General features: G+C 32.5%; 1 protein-coding gene and 2 long non-coding RNA genes across 4 annotated transcripts in view; all 3 read right to left on the bottom strand.

The window, feature by feature from the left end:
* The window catches only part of LOC107594128 (1-phosphatidylinositol 4,5-bisphosphate phosphodiesterase beta-4-like), a 28,113-nt gene extending 7,698 nt beyond the window's left edge, over window positions 1-20,415 (bottom strand). The window contains exons 1-10 of the mRNA XM_016284074.1: window positions 20,358-20,415; window positions 18,240-18,264; window positions 13,820-13,877; window positions 13,281-13,389; window positions 11,484-11,667; window positions 10,408-10,432; window positions 9,926-10,059; window positions 9,836-9,864; window positions 9,660-9,725; window positions 2,955-3,067 (exon numbers count right to left, since the gene is read on the bottom strand). Coding sequence (XP_016139560.1) covers window positions 2,955-3,067; window positions 9,660-9,725; window positions 9,836-9,864; window positions 9,926-10,059; window positions 10,408-10,432; window positions 11,484-11,667; window positions 13,281-13,389; window positions 13,820-13,877; window positions 18,240-18,264; window positions 20,358-20,415 — 801 coding nt within the window. The remainder of the gene's footprint in view (window positions 1-2,954; window positions 3,068-9,659; window positions 9,726-9,835; window positions 9,865-9,925; window positions 10,060-10,407; window positions 10,433-11,483; window positions 11,668-13,280; window positions 13,390-13,819; window positions 13,878-18,239; window positions 18,265-20,357) is intronic.
* On the bottom strand, window positions 2,949-9,719 carry LOC107594098 (uncharacterized). 2 transcript variants are annotated; one of them, XR_001610148.1, is made up of 3 exons: window positions 9,660-9,717; window positions 7,938-8,009; window positions 2,949-3,067 (listed from the first exon to the last, which is right to left on the bottom strand). It is a non-coding gene; the product is annotated as an uncharacterized lncRNA (long non-coding RNA). The 2 variants fall into 2 exon arrangements; XR_001610147.1 differs by having other exon boundaries at window positions 2,950-3,067; window positions 7,938-8,006; window positions 9,660-9,719.
* On the bottom strand, window positions 9,933-10,365 carry LOC107594099 (uncharacterized). Its single transcript, XR_001610149.1, has 3 exons — window positions 10,344-10,365; window positions 10,159-10,243; window positions 9,933-10,059 (listed from the first exon to the last, which is right to left on the bottom strand). It is a non-coding gene; the product is annotated as an uncharacterized lncRNA (long non-coding RNA).
* Window positions 20,416-22,827: the final 2,412 nt, after the last annotated feature.

The raw sequence follows: 22,827 nt of genomic DNA, 5'->3' as shown, positions 1-22,827 counted from the left end.
AAATTAAAAATAAATTGACTATTAAAATAATAATAATAATAATAAATTAATAAATCCTGAAATTATGATACGACCATGCTTTTTTAATATTTGAATTAATTAATTTCTACGATTCTGACATTTTTTACATTTAATTTAATAATAAATAGAACAATTAAATGTAATAAAATAAATGTTAAAAAAAACAATTCACAAACAAAAAATGAAATGAAAATCTAACAAAATAAATCAATTGAAAATAAATTCACAAGTAAATAAATAAACAAATCTATGATATTACCATGCTTTTTAAAATATATTTTAATGAATGATTTTCTATGATTTTGACATTTTAATTTACTGCAATAAAATAAATAATAAATAATGTAATAAATAAAAATAAATTCACTAATAATGAAAAAACTAATTAAACTATGACATTACCATGCATTTTTGTCACATGGTAATATCATACCATAGTATAGTAGTACCTTAAAGAACCATCATAATACCATGGTAATCATACAGTACTGTACCACAGTACTGTCACAGCACGCTCGGAAGAGCTAGTGAGTATTATTATGATTAAAGCTATAGTTTCTGTTTGTGAATGTGGAGTTTGTCATGTTGTTCTGGAATCTCCTCCGCGTCTGTTTTCAGATTTGTTCCTCTTTAAGTCAGATTCGTGTCACCGTCTGACGTCCTGACTGACACATCAAACTCTCTCCAGCAGACAGCGAGAGAACAAACCAACGCACACACAGCCTGTCAGAGTCTCCACATGTTTTCACAGCACACAAAGCTCCTCAGAGCGGATTCCTGTTCAATATTTGAGCAGAATCACAGTCCCAGGTGAATCAGATCGCCTGAAGGAGAGACGTCACCACAAAATCAAAAGACAGGAATACGTTTTATTGCCCATTTTGCTTAAAGACACAGTTCGCACACCTCTGACCAATCGATTTCCATGATTGTGACTATTATTGAGGCATTATTATGACCTTCAATATCAAATTTTTTGCTCTATTATGGGCCGAATTGTCTGTAGCCATTTAAAATTAGAGGCAACCACTGCATTCTAATCATGATCCAAACCAGTCTAGCTCCAGCCCTAATCCCTCCAGGACCGAAGTTGCCCAGCCCTGATCCAAACAAAGATGCTGCATACATAAGCAGTTGCTGATTTAAATTAAATTCGTTCAAAATCTGAAGCAAGAACAGAATGCTCTGACTTTAGCACTGTGAAACAGCAACATAAAACACATCTGAACGAGACTGAAACAGCAGACGGCTGAATGAGACGCAGATTCACTCTCTGACAGCAGGAGGCGCTCACGGAACAGCAGCGATACAGCGTTTACTTGGTTACCGCTGTAAACAAAGCAGCGCTGCGCTTATAAACACTACTTTAAGGAAGGGATAATTGATGACGGGCTGTTTAATTATTAGAAAATAATGTTGACGTCGCCATCTTTGATGTTACTTTGGTCACCGTTGCTATGGTAACTAGTAAAGAATATGGGCTTGACTCCCGTTGCACGTTCATACAGACAGCATCCGAGACGCTACTGTAAGCTGCTGTGCGAACGAGACATTTCGAGACTCACACCTGTAAGTAAATGCGGTTGTCAATTCCAAAAACTGACGGTGCGAACGTCGCCTGGGAACTCATTTCTTACGCATCTCATCCCATGCCTCCGTTGCTAATTCCAAAATGTCATTTATAAAACGGAGAGTTCCGGCCCTTGATTCTGATTGGTTGAGCCAAGTTCGAAGCTGTTGTAAATTACTCTACAAACACACACCTTTGTTCACTTCTGTGTGTTGCTCAGCAAACACTTTGTTGGAACCACAACCGTCTCTGAGGAACTACATTGTTTGGCGGAAGAATACTGTTTTTTATTAATATCATTACACTTTATTTGCTCTGTTTTATTTTGTGAAACCTTACTACATATATGTAATATATACGCTTCGCGTCGTACCTAACAATGCCCCTTAGCTGTTATAAATTCACTGTAAACCACGGCTTCTTGGGGCTTATTGCTTTATTTAGACCTAGTAAAGCAATAAGGGTGCTCCGGGTGTGTGTGTGCACTTTGGATGGGTTAAATGCAGAGCACTAATTCCAAGTATGGGTCACCATACTTGGCCACATGCCACGTCACGTCACGTAATGGAGGCTTGATCCATTGATATTCAATGAAAAAAACAACATTTTGTGGCAAAAACATGGACATAATTTGTCATTTTTATCCTATTGTTTATTATATTTATAAGCTTGGTGAGTGTTGTCGTGGGTTTTGGTTCTTTTGCTGTTGTAGGCTGTAAGGACCTTTGAAATCACTGAAATCATTTGGCAAAGTGATATTGTATGGACATGTAAAGACCTGCCTGGAACTACTTTATCTATGCGTTTCCCTGAAAATAACTGCACACCTTAGAACGTTTGTCAACCAATCAGATTCAAGCATTCAACAGCCCTGTAGTTTAATATGTATTATACAGAGGCAAGATGAAACGAAAATACAATCGAAACCTTTCTGAAGACAAAAGAGCCGGTTGCCGTTCGCACGTTTGGGCCGGTTCCGCTTTAACATTATTTGTTACTAACATTGGTTTTTTTGGGGCCAGGAAAACACAATTACAAAATTTTCAGGACAACAACAAGATTTTCCAGGACATTTTACATTTTCTGTCATTCTCCATGTTTTCCAGGACTGGAAAATTATTTGTCAATTTCCAGGTTTTCCAGGACACGTGGGAACCCTGAAACTGGATCTAATGAAAAGTGCATTTAATTATTATGAAACATTGCAAAATGTGACTTGTTCTTGTGAGAAACTCCAGAAGTTGAAGTGACTGATGCACAGATGGAGTCCAGAGATGCTGCAGCGTGCGTGTGTGTGTGTGTGTGTGTGTGAGTGAGTGTGTGTGTCGTCTGCATCACCTGGGGTCTGGAAGTTCAGTGCTACCATCTGGCAACCGAAGATCTGTGGCATATAATTACTGGAGTCCACTCGGCCTCCTTTGGGGTAGATGCGACTCATCTGCCGTTTCTTGTAGCTGCGCATCTCATTGAAGGAAACTAAAACAGAAAGGTTTCGGGGAGTTCTGGGTCTTATTTTAAGATCTGCACACTTTAAACTCAGCTCCATCCTGGAAGGCATCCTCATGCTGTAGGTCTGCTGCTTTCACACTGCAAACGCGCTTTGAAAGAGAACAGAGATGTGACGGATCTCTCATTAAACTGCAAACCTCTCAGTCAGGCAGGCTTTTCTTCTCATGTGCTTCAGAAGATTTCATCTTAGTTAGAAGGAACCGGCACACACACACACACACAGACACAGACAGCCACAGACACAGACACAGACACAGACACCCACACACACAGCACACAGAGACACAGACGCACAAACACACACACACACACACACACACACAGACACACAGACACGGACACACAGACACACACACACACAGACGCGCGCGCACACACACAAACACACACACACACACAGACACACAGGCACACACACAGACACACAGGCACAGACACGGACACACAGACACACACAGACACAAACACACACACACACACACACACACACACACAGACACACACACACACAGACACACACACACACAGACACACACACAGAGAGAGACACAGACACACACACAGACACACAGGCACAGACACGGACACACAAACACACACACAGACACACACATACACGGACGCGCGTGCACACACACACACACACACACACACACACACACACACACACACACACACACACACAGACACACACACACAGACACACACACAGACACACAACACACACACAAACACACACACACAGACACACAAACACACACACACTATGACTTCACGCATCCGTTAAAAATCACCAAAGCACCAGCTGATTAAAAGACATTTAAGGTCAAAAATGACATTTCTTCATCAACAATTATGAAGAAAATAAGTAGGTGAGGATAATAGATCCTGCAGCATTTGAACACCGATCACACTCGATGTATTACTGTGTTCTTAAATGCAGTGAGATTTAATGTGATTTAAGGACGTTTTTGGGCCATTGTATTTACTCTAAAAAGATTAATAAAATACATTAGAACATTAGATTTCAGTATATAAAATGGAATAAAATAAATCTAATAAATGTATGCATATATTTTTATATTCACTAATAAAAAATATTTTATGAAAAGAAATGTAATAATATATGTAACAATAAATTTAATAAAAATAAATTCACAAATAGAATTTAAAATACTAATAAAAAGAAATAATAGTAAACATTAAAATATTAGGTTTCAATATTAAATATCTGACATTTTATTTATTAATAAATAAAAATCAAAGTGGATTAAATGTAATAAATATATGTAATAGATAGATGTAATAAATATATGCATATATTTCATATTCACTAATAAAAAAATTATAAAAATTCTATAATTGTAATAAATAAAAAATGTAAAAATAAATAAAATAATAAAATTATTTTAAGAAAGAACATTAGGCTTCAGTATTACATGTCTGACATTTAATTTGCTAATAAATATATAAAAATAAAATAAATGTAATAAATATGCATATTTTTAAACTAACTAATAAAAAATTATTATGAAAATTCAATACATTCAATAAATACAAAATAAATGTACAAATAAAAAAGAAAATAATAATAATAAAATCTGTTTGTCATGCATTTTTTAAATTTTACTCCAAAGATTACATTTATTTTCTACTAAATAAAAACAATTATGTGTAATAAAATAAATAAATAAATAAACTTGTAAAAAATGTAAACTATGATACTACCTCTAGATTTTATTCAAAACTTGTATATACAGGTGAAGAGGTGAATAAAAGGCATTAAACTGTACTTGCAAAAAAATACTGCAAACTGTATCCAGCTATCCATCTTATTTTGTGCGCTCACACGCCCCCTGGGAACAGAGACCTAAACTACAACTTTAACAGCAAGAAGTTACTAAAGTTAAAGGTGCACCAAGTAACTTTTTCCATTGTAAAATGTTTCAAATCTAAAGAAATGTGTTTTAAAATGAACATACATGAGATAGAAGCTGATGCTGCATAGCAGAACAGGTCACATGGTCAGCTAAATACATAATCGCTGTTATAGGAGACACTTTTAGTGCAGAATAAATGATCAATATGCACCAGGCAGGCATTTCTACAATAGTTAGCCAAACACTTATGCATGATGTTGCATCTTTATAGCCCAAGACCACTTTTACAAGATAAATACTTTCTGCACCTTTAAATGAGAACCATAAAATTGACATTTAGCTTTAAGGGCCAGAAATAAGTATGTGAGAAATGACTTAGCATGCAAAAGAAAGGATACTTCACAAATTCAATGGCATCAGTTGGTTTCAATGGCAACCTACAGACTCGTTGAAGGAAGACATGTTGGGATGAATATTTATTTCTGTGGACAAACACAAAAACATCACCTAACAGTCCTAAAACAATAACGTGTTTGACTGTATGATATAAACAGGATTTGGTCTAGTAGAAGAATCTGTGTTCAGCAGGGTTATTATTGTTTACATAAAGTAAAACTATTAAAAGCTGAAATGAAAAAAAAAAATAAAATAAATTTTTTTTAAAAATTAAATTAAATTAAAATTTAAAATAAATTAAATTAAAATTAAAATTAAATAAAATTAAATCAAATCAAATTAAATACAATTTTATAAAATTTAAATTAAATAAAATTTAAAATTTAAAATAAAAATAAAAATAAAAATAAATTAAATTAAAAATTAAATTAAATACAATTAAAAATTAAATTAAAAATTAAATAAAAAATTAAATTAAATTAAAATTAAATTAAATTAAATTAAATACAAATGAAAAATTAGAAATGTTGGCTTGGCAAATAATTGAAATAAGTTCAAAAAAAAATTACTAATCCGAAGTGAATAAAAATTTAAAGTGAAATCAAAATAAATAAATACCAAATAGCAGTATTCATATAATAATAATTACAATAATAACAACAACAACAACAACAACAACAACAAGACAAAAGTGTAACAACATTTCTAAAAAATAAACAAAAATTTAAATGAAAACAGAAAATATTAATGTAAAAAGTAATACTATTATTAATAATAATACAATGACAAAAGCACAAATTAGCATTACTTTTAATATTATATATTAATAGTAATATTAAAAAACTAGCAAAAGCACAGCTTAAGTCATTTTGCTATGAACTTGTCATTTCTTTCGTTTTTTTTAAATACTGTAATTTTATTATTATTTTTAATATTACTATTTTCTTAATACCATTTACTATTTTAAATTTTAGTTTATTTTTTTCAGTAGTTTTAAGTAAAATTTAATTTAAATATAATATATTAAAAAACTAATTAAATATTATAGAAATACTAAATACTAAAATAACTACTGGTGTTCACATACTTTTGAACAGCATGTTTCAGACCTGAACATTGTCCGTATACGACTGAATCAGCGCTTGTTCATCAGCCTGTGAAACACTAATACAGATATTAAGAAAATGTGCTGTGTTCATCCGAGCAAATCTCATCAGCTCACTAGTGTTTGCTCAAATCTCTAACCCAGAGTTTGCCTTTCTAACGAGAGCCTGAACTTTGCAGCACTACAGCGTTTCTTAATGCGTGTCGATGAGAGCGAGCGTCTGCGAGATTCCCCTCTTCAGAAGGAAAGAGACAGTAATGGGTAAATCTGGCAGAAATATAAAAGCTTCCTCAGCCCATTATCATGATAAAAGGCTTTGAGTGAAGTCTGTGTTATTTCCTGACACTCCTCACCAAATAACAAAACCTCACGATCGTCTCCATTTCTCCTTTGCTCTTTGAAGAAGAAAAAACTGTCAGAAGTTACTTTAATAAAGCAAGTTTTAAAAATGCATGTAAAATATAGAAATGATCACTTCTTTGAGATAAAAGCAAGAGTTTACTCACACAACTTCATTTCTTCTGTGAAAAACAAGCTATCATTAACTAAAACCATTTAAATATTTTTGTTACCTAAGAATAAAACGAAATAAAAAATAAAAATATAAAAAGGCTAGTTGCCAGCACTTCTAATTTTCCTTTAGATTAACTTGAAAATAAAATAACAAAAAATTTAACTGAAATACAATTTCTAAAAACTATACAAACATATTAAAACTAAAACAAAAATGCAAGAAAATTACGAATTCTTTCAATTCAAAATGAAAAATGTAAAACTAAAATTATTCATTTTAAAAACTCGACATTTTTACAAAATGTAAATTTATGTAAAAATGTATGCAAAAATTCTAAATATTAATAACAACTATAATGGTATATCAGTGATATTATAATAACATGGATAAATCAGCATAAAAGTAAATGCATATAGAACTGTCTTTGTAACTAAAACTAACTAAACTCAAAAGAAAACTTAAAAAATGTATATAATAAAAAAGCTATATAGACATAAAAAAGAACAAAAATGACTAAAAATTAAAATGAATAGGGAAAATATAAAAAACAAATTCAAAATATTAATAAAAACAATAATATAACACTGATAAAAGCAGCATAAAAGCACATTTGTATTATTATTATTTTAATTTTATTAGAAATAATAACTATTATGATTATTTTGTTATGTCTTAATTACAGTGCAAGCCACTTTTAGGATCAAACTATTTTAAAACTATAATAGTAAAATAACACTGATAAAATCACCATAAAAGCAAATAAATCAAGCGTATGAGCTTGTGTGTTTATGAACTGTGACTGTATGTGAAAGTGCTGCACTAAGATTCGTGTTTTTCCACAGAAACAAACAACAGCAAACATGTTTGGAATGACATGAGTGCATTTTGATTTCTGGGTGAATTATGGCTGTAATGGTGATTATATAAGAATGATGTAAGGACCTTTCTGGGTCGGAGTGCCTCTTCCTCACGACTCTCTTCCTCAGTGATCAGACATCCGTGAGTCCAGCTCTGCTAAAGATTAAAACATACATTTCATTACTCAAAAAAAAGGAGTGAATGTGAAACTAATGCAATACTTCAAAATATAGTGTAGAAATAATACACAAGACTACTTTAAGGTGATTTATCATTCAAATACAGGATTACTCTATGCCATTATGCAAAGGTTAGCCAATCGTAATGGAAATCATTTGCATACAGTAAACATACTCTGCAGCAAAATTATCTGTTCAAATGTAGGATCTGTAGAATCTGAGACGGCTATTTTAATATTACATATATACTATTACAGTATTTATTGATATTTGATTTCACTTTTATTTTTAGATTTTAAATTATCATTTAAGTTTGACTTATTAATTGTAGTTGAAGTTTTAGTAATTTTGTTTTTGTAAATGTTATTAGTTGTTTTTTTTAAATGTCTATCATTTTTATTCATTATTATTTCAGCTTTATTTATTATTTATTTGTTTTATTTATTTATATTTTAGAACTTAAAGTTAAACTAAACGAAAATCTGAATTTTATTTGTATATTTTTTGTTATAATTTTAGTTTAAGTTTAGGGAATTTTTTATGTACTTTTGTCATTTTTTATATTTCTATTTAGCTCAAACTTATTTTATTTCAGTTCAGTTAATTGCCATTTTTATTAGTTTATTTAATTTAAATTTTTATGTATTTTTATTTTATATTTATATTATTTTTATTTCAGTTTTAGTAATTTAGTACTCAAAGTTGTTTTATTTCAGTTCAGTTAATTGACATTTTTTTATTAGTTGTTTTTATTTTATTTGTATTTATTTATTTTATATTTATTTCAGTTTTAGTAATTTAGTACTCACACTTATTTCATTTCAGTTCAATTAATTGCCATTTTTTATTTGTTATTTTATTTTTATTTATTTTGTGTTTATTTCAGTTTCTGTAATTTTAGTACTCAAACTTATTTTATTTCAGTTCAGTTAATTGCCATTTTTATTAGTTTATTTTATTTACATTTTTATATATTTTTTATTTTATATTTATTTTGTGTTTATTTCAGTTTCTGTAATTTTAGTACTCAAACTTATTTTATTTCAGTTCAGTTAATTGCCATTTTTATTAGTTTATTTTATTTACATTTTTATATATTTTTATTTTATATTTATTTCAGTTTTAGTAATTTTAGTACTCAAAGTTGTTTTATTTCAGTTCAGTTAATTGCCAAGGCTACATTTTACCTAACATTTTGTTAAGTTGTTAAGTTTTTCCACTTAATTTCAATTGATAAAAAATGTTTTTTAATAGTTTCAGTTAACAATAACAACACAGCTTTGTGAGAGATTGGAAAATGACCATGAACATCTAAATTATGACAAACGTGCAAAATACGACCCTTTTACAGCCTGTAACTAGAAGCATTTATAATAGTTTAATGCATAAAGCATTATATGTAAACAGATTATGGGAATGCATGAATTGAAAAATGAATAGCTGGAATGCAATGCAAGACGCTCTGGATAAAAGCATCTGCCAAATGCACAAATGTAAATGTAAACAGTTATTTGTTCTCAGTATGCAAGGAAACAGATAAGACTTCTAGTAAATAGGGTGCAAAAACGTAATGCCACCAAGCAAATAATTAACAGATGTGCTTTGCATTTTAACGAGTCTTCCTCACCGGTGGACGTCTCCTCCTCATTCTCATCTTCAGACATGTTTGTGGAGATGCTCGGCTCCAGTTGTTCTGTTTGACAAAACTTATTAATATGCATCACTTTTTAGTTTTTAGGACCTTGAGAATTACATTTGTTCACATACTGAGAATATAACTACTTCCCAAACACAAATACTTACCATGGATACTTCCAAATTTATAAGAGGCACTTGTGATCAGAATATCATAGAGAACTTGAGGATCTGATAAGTACTTTATTATGATTTTACTGTCGTAACTGGTAGAACTTTTGAATGGGGTTTATATCACTACTTATTTCAACTTCAGGTTTTAATCTTCTGTTCTTGATGAGGATTTTTCCTTTGAGGCCCTTTGGAGACGGCAGCGGGCATCCGGCCTCCATCTGAGACAGAAAGAAAGAAAACTTTAGCTAAGAATTGTGTTATGGGCTTTTGAATAAACACACAATAAAATACAGGTTTAAAGTGTTAATTAAACACACCGGGAAATCCTCTAACGGCTGTTTCAGGAGCAAATCTCCAAAAATGTCCTCGCAGTAGCACGCCAGTTTATACAGCTGATGTTTCCTGAGAGAAACACAACACAGCGCATTTATTGTGCATTTCTTTTATAGTTATTAAAGGAATAGTTCACGAAAAAATGAAAGCTTACTGACAATGTACTCACTCACAGGCCATCCCAGATGTACATGAGTTTGTTTCTTCATCAGGTTTGGAGAAATGTAGCATTGCATCAGTGTCTCAGCAATGGATGCCCTGCAGTGAATGGGTGCCGTCAGAACGAGAGTCCAAACAGCTGATAAAAACATCACAATAATCCACACCACTCCAGTTCATCAGTTAACATCTGGAGAAGATAAAAGCTGAAACAAATCCATCACCAAGACGTTTTTAACTAAAATACGAGTCCATAATCCTTAATAACGCTTAATAAATATTTTCAAATAACATATACTGCTTTCCTTATTAATAAATGTACAATCACATTGAAAAATGTATGAATCGATGTTGATAAATGGCATTTCTTAATGTAAAAACAGTTAACAGGTAATCTCATAATAATGCGATAAAATTTTTGTTTTTAAAGTAAGTTATTAAAGGGGTCCTATTATGCTCGTTTACAAAGTCTTGATCTTGTTTTGGGGGTGTACTAGAACAGGCTCTCATACTAGGTTGTTCGAAAAACACATTATTTTTCACATATTTTAGCTGGGCCAGTGTGTGCTGTGATTGGTTAGCTGGGCCAGTGTGTGCTGTGATTGGCATGCGCCTTACCATAGCCACCTGCGAGCTTCAGTGAAAATATTGCGTCAAAATCAAATCAATTTGAGCGCGATTGTAACCACTCTAAGTTCGTCTGGCTTGGGAAAGCTAGCGTGTCTCCGACATAGTGATAACACTCGTTGCCTTCTCTAGTGCAGCTCAACCCGGTCTCGTCCCATTCGTCGATATTTGTGATATCACAAATCCCGGAAAATATGCATTGTAGTCCAAAAGAGTCGTTCGATGTTGTTTTTGAAAAGTGATTTCTGTTAAATAAAATATCTCCTTTTGAAGTGGACTTTGAGCTTTGTAACTTCACAGATCTTTTTATACTCAAACAGCAACATTACAGACTAACTAAAGTTAAAAAAGTGAAAAAGCATAATAAATGCTTCCCTTTAAAGGCAGGTAAGTGTTGCACAATAAACAAATACATGGGGAAAGAATTAATAAATAAAAAAGTTATTGGAAATGCAATAGATTTTTTTTTTACATTTGCAGTCATTTGAATCCCATAAGGCTGATATTCTGCATCTGCTCGCACCTGCAGCCGGTCAGCAGCACCTGTCTGTACATCTCCACTGACGACTTTCCTCCAAACTGTTTGCCGGTCAGGTACGTGTTGTGAGACGAGTTGATGAAGTAGTGAGACAGCGGATGATCCATCTCCTGATAAACCTCCAGCCGGTCCACCAGACACCGGCAGAACCCGTCACATGACATCAGACCTGCACAAAGCCATCCATCCATTCATTACTCATGCATTTATTAACCAGACAGTCCTTTAATTCATCTAAATCTGTCTGTTGAAATGAACATTAGGTACTGTACTTCTACACTAGGTGGCGCTCCAACATTACGAAACTGCATTTACATAATAAGATATGAATGTATAAGGAATGAAGGATGAGAACAAACTATGAATAAGCCGTTAAATCATAACAATAATACTTTACATTTACTGTCTAGTAAAACTAGAAAACATAAAATAATAAAATAAACCTGACAGGTTAGTGTGGATAAATTTAAATGGCTGCTTGTCAAATAAATAAATAAATGCAGATTACATTTTGATTTGAGTTTAGGCCTAAGTTATTTTACTATGTGAGATGCTGTAGTAAATAGTGTACATTAATGAGGAAAAAAAATTAACTTAAATGATTTTAGCAAATGGCTGCAATATAACAAAGAGTGAAAAATTTAAGGGGGTCTGAATACTTTCCGTACCCACTGTATATATATATATATACACACACTACCGGTAAAAAGTTTGGGATCAGAACGATTTTTTATGTGTTTTTACAGGAGTTTCTTCTGCTCATCAAGGCTGCATTTATTTGATCAAAAATACAGGAAAACATGTAATATTGTGAAATATTATTATAATGTCAAATAATGTTTTTCTATTTCAATATATATTCAAATGTAATTTATTTCTGTGATCAAAGCTGAATTTTCAGCATCATTCCTCCAGTCTTCAGTGTCACATGAGCTTCAGAAATCATTCTAAGATGCTGATTTATTATCAGTATTGGAAACTGTTGTGCTGCTTAATATTTTCTTGGAACCTGTGATACTTTTTTCAGGATTCTTTGATGAATAAAAAGTTAAAAAGAAGAGCATTTATTTAAAATAGAAATATTTTCTAACAATATACACTACCGTTCAAAAGTTTGGGGTCAGTACATTTCTATTCTTTCTTTTTTGAAAGAAATGAAAACTTTTATTCAGCAAGGATGTGTTAAATTGTTAAGAAGTGATAGCAAAGATGTATAATGTTAGAAAATATTTATATATTGAATAAATGCTGTTCTTTTTAACTTTTTATTCATCAAAGAATCCTGAAAAAAGTATTGCAGTTTCCAAAAAAAAAAGATTTGGCAGCACAGCTGCTGCAAACATTGATCATTTTAATAATAAATCAGCATATTAGAATGATTTATGAAGGATCATGTGACACTTTATACTGGAGTAATGGCTTTGCATAACAGAAATCAATTATATTTTAAAGGATATTAAAATAGAAACCATTATTTTATATTGTAATAACATTTTGCAAGATTACTGTTTTTTATTTATTTTTGATCAAATAAATGCAGCCTTGATGAGCAGAAGAGACTTCTTTAAAAAACATACACACACACACACACACACACACACACACACACACACAAATATTTTATATAAACATTTATTTGACTGCAAAATGCTGGCATTGACTGATCACAATCAAGTATTCCAGAGAAATGGGTAATAAATCAGAGTAATAAAAGACAAAACAAAGGACCACACCATTAGAAGCATAAACAGTCACTTATAAACACAACAATGTGCGACACACCTTTCCTCTTGAGTTTCTCATCAGGTTCATAACGCTGTATGATTTGGAGAGCACATTTAGAGTCGAAGAACGGGAAGAGTATTTCATTCAGACGCGGATCTCTCGGATTCTACACAAGAGAACACAACCTGCAGGTTACATTAACTAGGTCAAGGCACACGAGTAATTTGTTATAAGCATCTTTGTTTAATAAGCATCCGCAGAAATGTAAACAAAAGGAACGGCTCATTTTAAATGAAGCTGCTTCTTTGAAGAAGTAGAAGAGAAACGTTAATTGAAACAATAGAGAGTGAAGACTAAAGACTTCGAAGAAGAAAAGACACAAAACAGACACAGAAGTCTTCATAATACTTGATCTAATGATTCAAACTGGGATGTTCTGTCATTCAGGCTAACATTCGGTTTTCATTGCATGCAGACGTAAAGGAACATTACAGACGCGTCTGCTAAATAAGACGCGCTGTCCAGGAATAAGAAAAGTGCAAAAATCAGCTCACATGCAGGATGCTGAAAGTTATCAAAATGAAAACATTGCTTACTTCATTCAAAAAGTGGACTAACTGGTCCACGCTTAAATAATCGCCTTTGCCTCCACTGCTGAAAAGAAAAGCAGCGCATGAAAGACAACACACAAAACCAACCTAAACTCAGAATTGACCTTTTACTTTTTACTAAGCATTAGTTCACCCAAAAATGACCTCAGGTCATCCAAGATTAGGATGCGTTTGTTTCTTCATCAGATCTGGAGAAATGTAGCATCAGTGTCTCAGCAGTGGATGCTCTGCAGTGCATGGGTGCCGTCAGAATGAGAGTCCAAACAGCTGATAAAAACATCACAATAATCCACAGCACTCCAGTCCATCAGTTAACATCTGGAGAAGACCAAAGCTGAAACAAATCCATCATTAAGACGTTTTTTAACTAAAATAATCCATAATAACGCTTCCTCCAGTGAAAAAGTGGTCTGGTCTGAATCAGGAGAGAAATCTGCAGAGATCAAGCACCGTTTACAAGCCAAAACAGCTCTAAACAAATAAGTGATGGATTTTGATGTGAGAGACAACAGGAGATGCACTTCTTCACTTGAGGAAGTGTTATTATGGATATGGACTTTAGCAACGGTTTGAAGTTAAAAGTCTTAATGATAAATTTGTTTCTTAAAAACACGCAGCTTTTCATTTCTCAAGCTGTTAACTGATGGACTGGAGTGGTGTGAATTACTTGTGGATGTTTTTATCAGCTGTTTGGACTCTCATTCTGACGGCACCCATTCACTGCAGAGGATCCACAGGTGAGACACTGATGCAATGCTACATTTCTACAAATCTGATGAAGAACAAACTCATCTACATCTGGTATGGCCTGTGAGTGAGTAAATGTTCAGCAATTTTTTTCATTTTTAGGGTGAACTATTCCTTTAATGAATGTTTCTGGTGTTATTGTTAATGATCCATCTGTGATGCTATTCCATTCATGTTTCATGTTGGCTGGCGTTTACTCAGCTCATTTTGTTTCTCATTGAGTCTAGTTAGATTAATGGTTTAATATTCAAGCTCCTCAGGCAATGCAAGATTAAATATAACACTGTTTAGTGTTGTGCAACTCCTGGGAAAATGTTTCCAAAACAATATTCATTCAAGCAAAGGGCCAAACATGACAGTAAACTCCTGTAGTTCATTGATGAGAAGGTGTTTGCAAAACTCAGCATGAAACGGTACTCAAAAGCCATTTTAATTACATAATGTGACCTATTGTCAAAGAAAAAGGTCTATTTGTGGAGATGGAAGTTATTACATTTCAATGAAAGATATTTTTAAATATTTAAAATATCATAAAATACTAATATTTTTAGGAATAACATGCATGGATGAATCTTCAATAATAAGACTAGGAACATGTATTAAGAAAACTAGGGTTAATTTGACTTTATAATAAATATAACAGATAAAATCTACTATTTACAAACTATTTATAAAATTAGCAGCATTTTATGTGCACATAAGCTCTTGCTGAATTCGCACATTTTAAATAAGGCTTTATATTTGTTGCTCATAATTAATTTAACTATACTCTATATTTAAACAAACAATAAAAGTTCAGGTTGCACGCTTACGGGTTTTTGAACAGAAAGATCTCATGCTCGATGTCATCTTTCTGTTAAAAGACATGAATACGAAACAAGTGTGCTCCAGTCAGAAACAAACAAGCTGGAAGGGTTGCAATTCATTAGTAACAAATATTCACAACCAGTGGTTATCTTCACTACCACACCACTCAAACTATTGCTGCAGTATGTAATATGTATGCAGGTTGCAGAGGAGAACATGCTAAATAAAGAGGTCATGTGACCACAAATGTAGCGAGTAATTATTGCATTTATAGATTAAAAAAATAGATCTGTTTTTATATATAATAAAAAACAATTATTTGATATATATAATACATATTTTGAAAATTACATATAACAGATGTTTTTATATTTATAGATTTACAATGATCAATTTATATATTCTACATATTTTATTTATTTATAAGATTTTTAATTTTATTTATAAATAAAATAAAAGTAAATTTTAAACATAATATTTTTTATATAACATTTTTTTATATTTTACATATTTAATACACAGCATTATTTTATAAACGGCATTTCTATGCATTTGTATTACACAGTTTTAACAAACTAATCCACTTACTGTAATGCGTATTTGTCAGTCAAACATAAATGAAACCGGTCACATTTCTGTAATAGTACTAATAAACTGAATGCGTTTCAAATTCACAATAACCAGGTTTATATGTATTTATATATCAACATACATCATACATTTTAACTAAGGGAATGTTGCTGACATACTTTAACCATGTTTATACTTTTTTTAAATATTTTTTATTATTTTCACATTAAACAGATCTATGCTGATTCTAAAGAGTTTGAATAAATGCACTTTGAAAACATGATTTAAAATCAAATAGATGCAAATAGTTAATACTGTAAATTATGGCATGATATTTTTTAAATGCAGAATTCTGAATGGCTTCATTTATGTTTGACTGACAAATATGCACATAAAATGCATTAGTTCGTTTATGCTAAAACTGTGTAATCTGAACGGAGTTACATTTTTCATGCAATTCAAAGCATTTAGGCTAAATATTTGTTTTGCATGTCATTTTCATCTGTGAAACACACAGCATCTATACATTATGCATATGCGACTTGAATTGCATTTAAAATGTTTTTAAATGCATTTAAAATCAAATTTTCAGTTCATGCATTTCCTGGGAACCGGACCCATGAACTTGGAGTTGCATACTCTACTCATTCACATGGTTAAGATTCATATGGACTACTTTTACGATGTTTTCATGATGCTTTTTTGTCCTTTTTGTAACCTGACATACCCTTGACACTGCCTGCTTTAATTGTATGGAAGAAAGCAGCAAATAATGGGTAAATAATGACAGACGGTTTATTTCTGGGTGAACTAACCCTTAAAAATGAAGCACTGGGAATGAACCCATTACATGATTGACACTGAAGGACATACTGCTATTTTGTAAACATGTTTTGCTCTCTTAGTGTTTTATGAGTGCGCTATTTTTACAGAAGATTCCAGGACATAAAGGATGCCACTTCTAATGCTCTCCTAATGCAAACACTCTTTCTTCCCAGAAATCTAATAATGAACCGAACACATGTTTCAGACAAAACACAGGGTCGAGACCAACGCAGGGTCCTGAAGCAGCAGCTGCTTGCTAGTTCAACACAAGTGCACACATCCCAGGGGTCACGAACGGACCCTCGAGACGAGCCGATAACACAGCAGCGCTGACGGCACAGTGACAGACGCATGTCAGGAGCTGGAATTAGATGACCTCCCTTCAGCTGAAATCCTTCAGGGAAAGGTTGAATCTTCTGTCAGTTTTTCTACATATAATCTGACAGATTTTTATTTTATTTATATAGCTATTATTTTTATATTTATATTATATTTGATTAAAATATTAAGAACATTTATAAAAAAAAAAAATCCAGAAAAAAAAATCTGTCAGATTATACTGTATATCAAAAAAACTGACAGAAAATAAAAAAAAATTCAATGACAGAAGATTCAATAAAATCTGTTAAAAAAAACTATTTAAAAAATCTAAATAATATAATAAACTCTAATGCAGATTTGTATTAGATTTATAATTATGAATGTATTAAATATATATATAAATATGTAAAATATAACAAAAATATAAAAGTTGTTTATTTTTTTCTAGCTTTTTTAACAGATTATATATATATATATATATATATAATTATTTTTTTTAGATATTTAATACATATATTATGTATGCATGTATATATTTAGACAGTTTGCAACCATCTTGTATTTCTAAGTCACTAGTTAATGCTCAATTTGTCAGCATTTATAATAAATATTTTACACATTATTTTTTATATCTGATAGTGTTGACGCAGTGACTGAGAGTTTAGAAAAAACACAAATCTTTTGTGATAAAACATAAAAATCAGGGCTGGCACCCAAATGTGACTGAACATGTTTAACAGATACTAATTACTAATAATAATTACTCAGTCCATAATCTTTTATTTCTGCACATATGTATGACGTTTTCCCCATCAATCACAGCTAGAGAACACAGGCGTATCACGATTCACGAAAATCACGATTCGCTCTCAAATCACAACACAAGCGCATCAAAATCTACATTTATAAAGTGCTGCCAGTCTTGATGAAAAATAAGTCAATGGAAGGACATTTGCTTGATGAATGAAACAAGAAATTTAATGCTATAAAAGCAGAGTGGCACTTCATTTTATTCATGTCAAATTGATTCAATTTTAGGGCTTTTTTTCTTAAGAATAATGTGCAGTGATGAATCATTTGCAATAAGACAAGGAAGATAGTAAATAGAGTTTCATGTTGAATTTAATAGTTTTACCTTCGGCACACCGGTATCACGTATGCTGTTGATCAGGGAAAACTCTAAACTTGACCCTCCTAAGAAAAAGATAGGGAACAAAACACAATTACATGAGCAAGGTTTTACCACAATCCCTTGCGCTACAGAAGAAGAGTTTGCTTTTTAAATGTATGAGCCTAAAAACATTGCATTTTAAAGGCACAATATGCAAGATTTTCGTAATAAAATATCCAAAAACCATTTGCGCATTGTTATATATTTCATGCAGTTGTGCACTTATGTTATCCCAAAAGCTCCCAAGGATTTTTAAATCCAGAGAAATTTTAAAATAATGGCTCGTCCCAGTTCATTGTCGCCTATCAACTAATCAATGATGGTTTCCGCTTGTAGAAACACAACACACGTGGACAAAAATGCTGCTGCAATTAAACTAAATCCATTACGGCAGTCGCGAATAAAATGAAAATGGAACGAAAAGTGTTGACTGCAGCATTATATTTAGATCTGCTCAATGTTGCACCACGAATCGTTTTCCACGTTTTTACAGTGTTGCGCTTTATAACCAATCACACACGAGTCTGTTGAGTTTATGAATGCAGCGGCCAATCAGAGGCGTTTAGATTAGTCATCGCTGAAGCGCTCGCTGAGTGTATTCTCTCATCATAAACAACAAAGTGCAGATGTACGTATGATGTAAGTAGGAGATTCACTCATCAAACAGTGTATAGACAGCTTTACTGATTATAAGGGAGTTTTTTGAGAGTGTTTAAACTCGCACTAGTCTGAAGTCAGGCATACTGTTCTTACATTACCAATGTAATGTTAAATGTTCTTTGCTCGCTTTCTCTATATCATTTATTCACTGTTTGAATAACTTTGGAAGGTGCAGGTAATAAAAAAATTAATTCATTACATCCGCGAACATGATTCGGACATCTCCCATCGTTCCACTCTCCTTCAAGCTTCGCCTTTGTTATTGTTTTGAAAATGCGACCTCTAGCGGCGAAAACTTACATATTGTGCCTTTAATACAATGAACGCAAAGTAATAAATAAAATAAATTATTTAAAAAAAACTTAATTCAGCTATTTGCCAAGGCAACATTTCTTTCATTTTCATTTACTTTAACTTGATGTGCTAAAATAACTAAAAAATCAATACAAATATATAAAATAAAATTTATAAAAATGCAAAAAAGGGCAAAATAACTAAAATTAAAATGAACCGAAAATATAAAAATGAAAACCAATTCAAAACATTAATAAAAACTATATAAGTATCTCAGTGATTCTGAATGTAATAATAAAATGTGATTTATAGTGTTTATAATGTTTGGTTTTATGTACTGGTATTTTATTGTAGTCAACTAAAACTAAAACCATAAAAAATAGAGATAAAGCAAACTTAATAAATATAATATTTTATTTTAAACTAATCAAATAAAATAAAATTGAGTTTAACCTGATGTGCTAAAATATACAATATACAACATAAAAAATTTAAAATGACGTGCCAGCTGTATTTGAGGACTCGAGCTGATTGTGTGTGTGCACGCCATGCCAGCGTACCTCGTGCTCCAACGCGGTCTCCTGATGCCACATGTATCTTGTTGTGTGTTTTGATCTATTTATAGATTTGTTTCTTAGCTATTGACTTGTATTGAATTCTTTGTAAAAGATATCGCGGACGTCGGTTCTAGAGTTCCAGCCTGATTACGTGTCTAGTATAACGTTAAGAATGCATGTTGGTGTATCCAGCTACTTCATCACATTTTCCCTTCTGTGATGATTCGAATATTTCGTCGGTCGTTGTTACATTGCTTGTTTTGTTTTTTTAGTAGGTTAGTTTATATTCTGTTAGATTAGGATTGTGAGTGTTATGCCACCCTTGTATTTTTGTTTGTAGTTTATGAGAGTTTAGTTTGGGCGTCGCATACGCTGAAGATTCCGGTTTTATTTTCATATTTCTTTATTTTGGTAGTTAGTTTAGAGGTTACTTATAAGGAGTGTTCTGTTTTGTTTATTTCTTTAATTTGGGTGACACTCCTGTTTTTGTTTTCTTTTCTTTCCTATGGTTAGACTTTATGTTAGACCAAACCACTTGTATCTTCTCTCAATACGCTCAGTAAAGTCTTACTGAGGAACATTTCAGTATCGTCTTTGATCCGCACCACACCCAGTAACAGCTGTCCCATCTAAATGTTACGGTATCATCCCTTCTTAATATCAAGCACGTAACACAAGCTGTTTGTGAATAGATAAGATCCCTAAAGTTGCAAAGACTAAAGTCTCAAACCCAAAGAGATATTCTTTATAAAAGTTAAGACTGGTCCACGCCCTCCTAAAATGCCTCGTTTAAACACGCCTCCACATGTCTACGTCACTGTGTGGGAAGATTTGCATAATGCCGCCCCAAATGTTCATGCAAAGAAAGAAGTAGTAACTTTATTGTTGCTGCCACCACCGCCGCCATATTGTGAAGACGCTGTGTGTTTCGTTGTGAAAGCGAAAATACTTTGTTTGGTCTTCCAAAAGAGGACACGACTAGAAATCAGGTGCAATGCAACAGGTAAAAAGACAGTATAAAGGCTGTCCGGGACGAACATCGCGTGCAATTAAAACCTTGTGACTAAACAAAGGGCGCCAATGTGAGTGTGCACACCGACGTGCAAAACGCGTTTAAAACGCCTCGCCACGTTAAAAACTGGCCGACTAATGAGATTGTCGCTTTTGTTCACGTGCCTGGAGCTGCTGAAGTTACAGTAAAACACGACTTGGTGGCGCTCAAGCACAAAACGGTCTTGCCGAGCACACACTGATACCTAACCACGAAGAGGAAGTAAGTAGACCAAGAAGATGCATCGAGGCAAGATGGGCATAGAGGAGAAACAATCATGTACAGTATGTGGAAAATAAAGTGTTTTTTTAACCTTAAACCGCATAAACACATTTCATTACACCAAATAATGTTCTTTTTAGCAACATCATATGACCCCTTTAAGGAGATGAAATGTTGTTTCATCTTTAGATGTCCCTCAATATAAAAACAGCCTAACAACTGATCCATGACATGCAAAATCTACAGTATGAGAAAAATCACTCATGCTGCTTCTCAGTTAAACACAAAAACATCCAAGTGCTGCTCATGTCTGCTTGAAAATCAACTAAATAACTGCTAAATAAATAATTATTCATAATTATTCGTGAAATTTCCAAGCAATTTCCAAGTGAACATTGTTTCTGCACCATTTATTTTTATTATATATATTTATAATATTTTATATATATATATATATATATATATATATATATTTTTTTTTAATGTATTAACTTCAGGAAACATGTGGACAGAATGACATGAGTATCTTCACTCATATTCATATCTTTATGTCATTAAAAAGCAGGATGTTATACTTTAGAAATGTTTATACTTTGATTACACATGCATTATTTCTGAGCTCATTATGTGTATTTATTTGCTTAAATAAATAAATAAAACGACATTCACACATTCAGACTAGAGTCACTTATGAAGGCTCCAGACAAGAGTTTTTTTAAATCAGGTCGGGGTAAGTTGTCAGAACTTGTCACATTTTAAATGCTGTACATTTATAAAATGTGTTAACTACAATATTTGTTTACAAAAAAAAAGTTGCTTGATATTTTCGCATTTTTACACTATTTTATGAACTGTTACATAAATACTCATTATGTGTATTTATTTGCTTAAATAAATAAATAAAACGACATTCACACATTCAGACTAGAGTCACTTATGAAGGCTCCAGACAAGAGTTTTTTTTAATCAGGTCGGGGTAAGTTGTCAAAACTTGTCACATTTTAAATGCTGTACATTTATAAAATGTGTTAACTACAATATTTGTTTACAAAAAAAAAGTTGCTTGATATTTTCGCATTTTTACACTATTTTATGAACTGTTACATAAATTATTTTCTTCTAAAATTCTGCAGAAAATTCAATAATACGCTTTTTAATGACAGCCCTGTTGAAAAAACCAGCATATGCTGGTTAGGTATGTTTTGACGCTGGGATGCTGGTTTAAGCTGGTCCTTTGCTGGTTGATGCTAATCCTTTGCTGGTTTAAGCTGGTCCTTTAGCTGGTTTATGTTGGTCCTTTTGCTGGTTTATGCTGGTCCTTTTGCTGGTCCTTTAGCGTCCTTTTGCTGGTTTATGCTGGTTTAAGCTGGTCCTTTGCTGGTTTAAGCTGGTCCTTTGCTGGTTTAAGCTGGTCCTTTGCTGGTTTATGCTGGTCCTTTGCTGGTTTATGCTGGTCATTTGGCTGGTTTATGCTGGTCCTTTGGCTGGTTTATGCTGGTCCTTTGGCTGGTTTATTCTGGTCCTTTTGCTTGTTTATGCTGGTCCTTTAGCTGGTTTATGCTGGTCTATGCTGGTCCTTTTGCTGGTTTAAGCTGGTCCTTTAGCTGGTTTAAGATGGTCCTTTTGCTGGTTTATGCTGGTCATGTGCTGGCAAAAGGACCAGCATAAACCAGCAAAGGAAAAGCTTAAACCAGCAAAGGAAAAGCTTAAACCAACATCCCAGCGTCAAAACTTACCTAACCAGCATATGCTGGTTTTTTCAACAGGG

The sequence above is a fragment of the Sinocyclocheilus grahami genome, unplaced genomic scaffold (assembly GCF_001515645.1).
Source record: "Sinocyclocheilus grahami isolate Dianchi unplaced genomic scaffold, SAMN03320097.WGS_v1.1 scaffold179.1, whole genome shotgun sequence".
In the NCBI taxonomy this organism is placed as follows: Eukaryota; Metazoa; Chordata; class Actinopteri; order Cypriniformes; family Cyprinidae; genus Sinocyclocheilus; species Sinocyclocheilus grahami.
The sequence above is the reverse complement of the archived record's forward strand: the minus strand, read 5'-3'. Positions and strand labels throughout refer to the sequence as shown.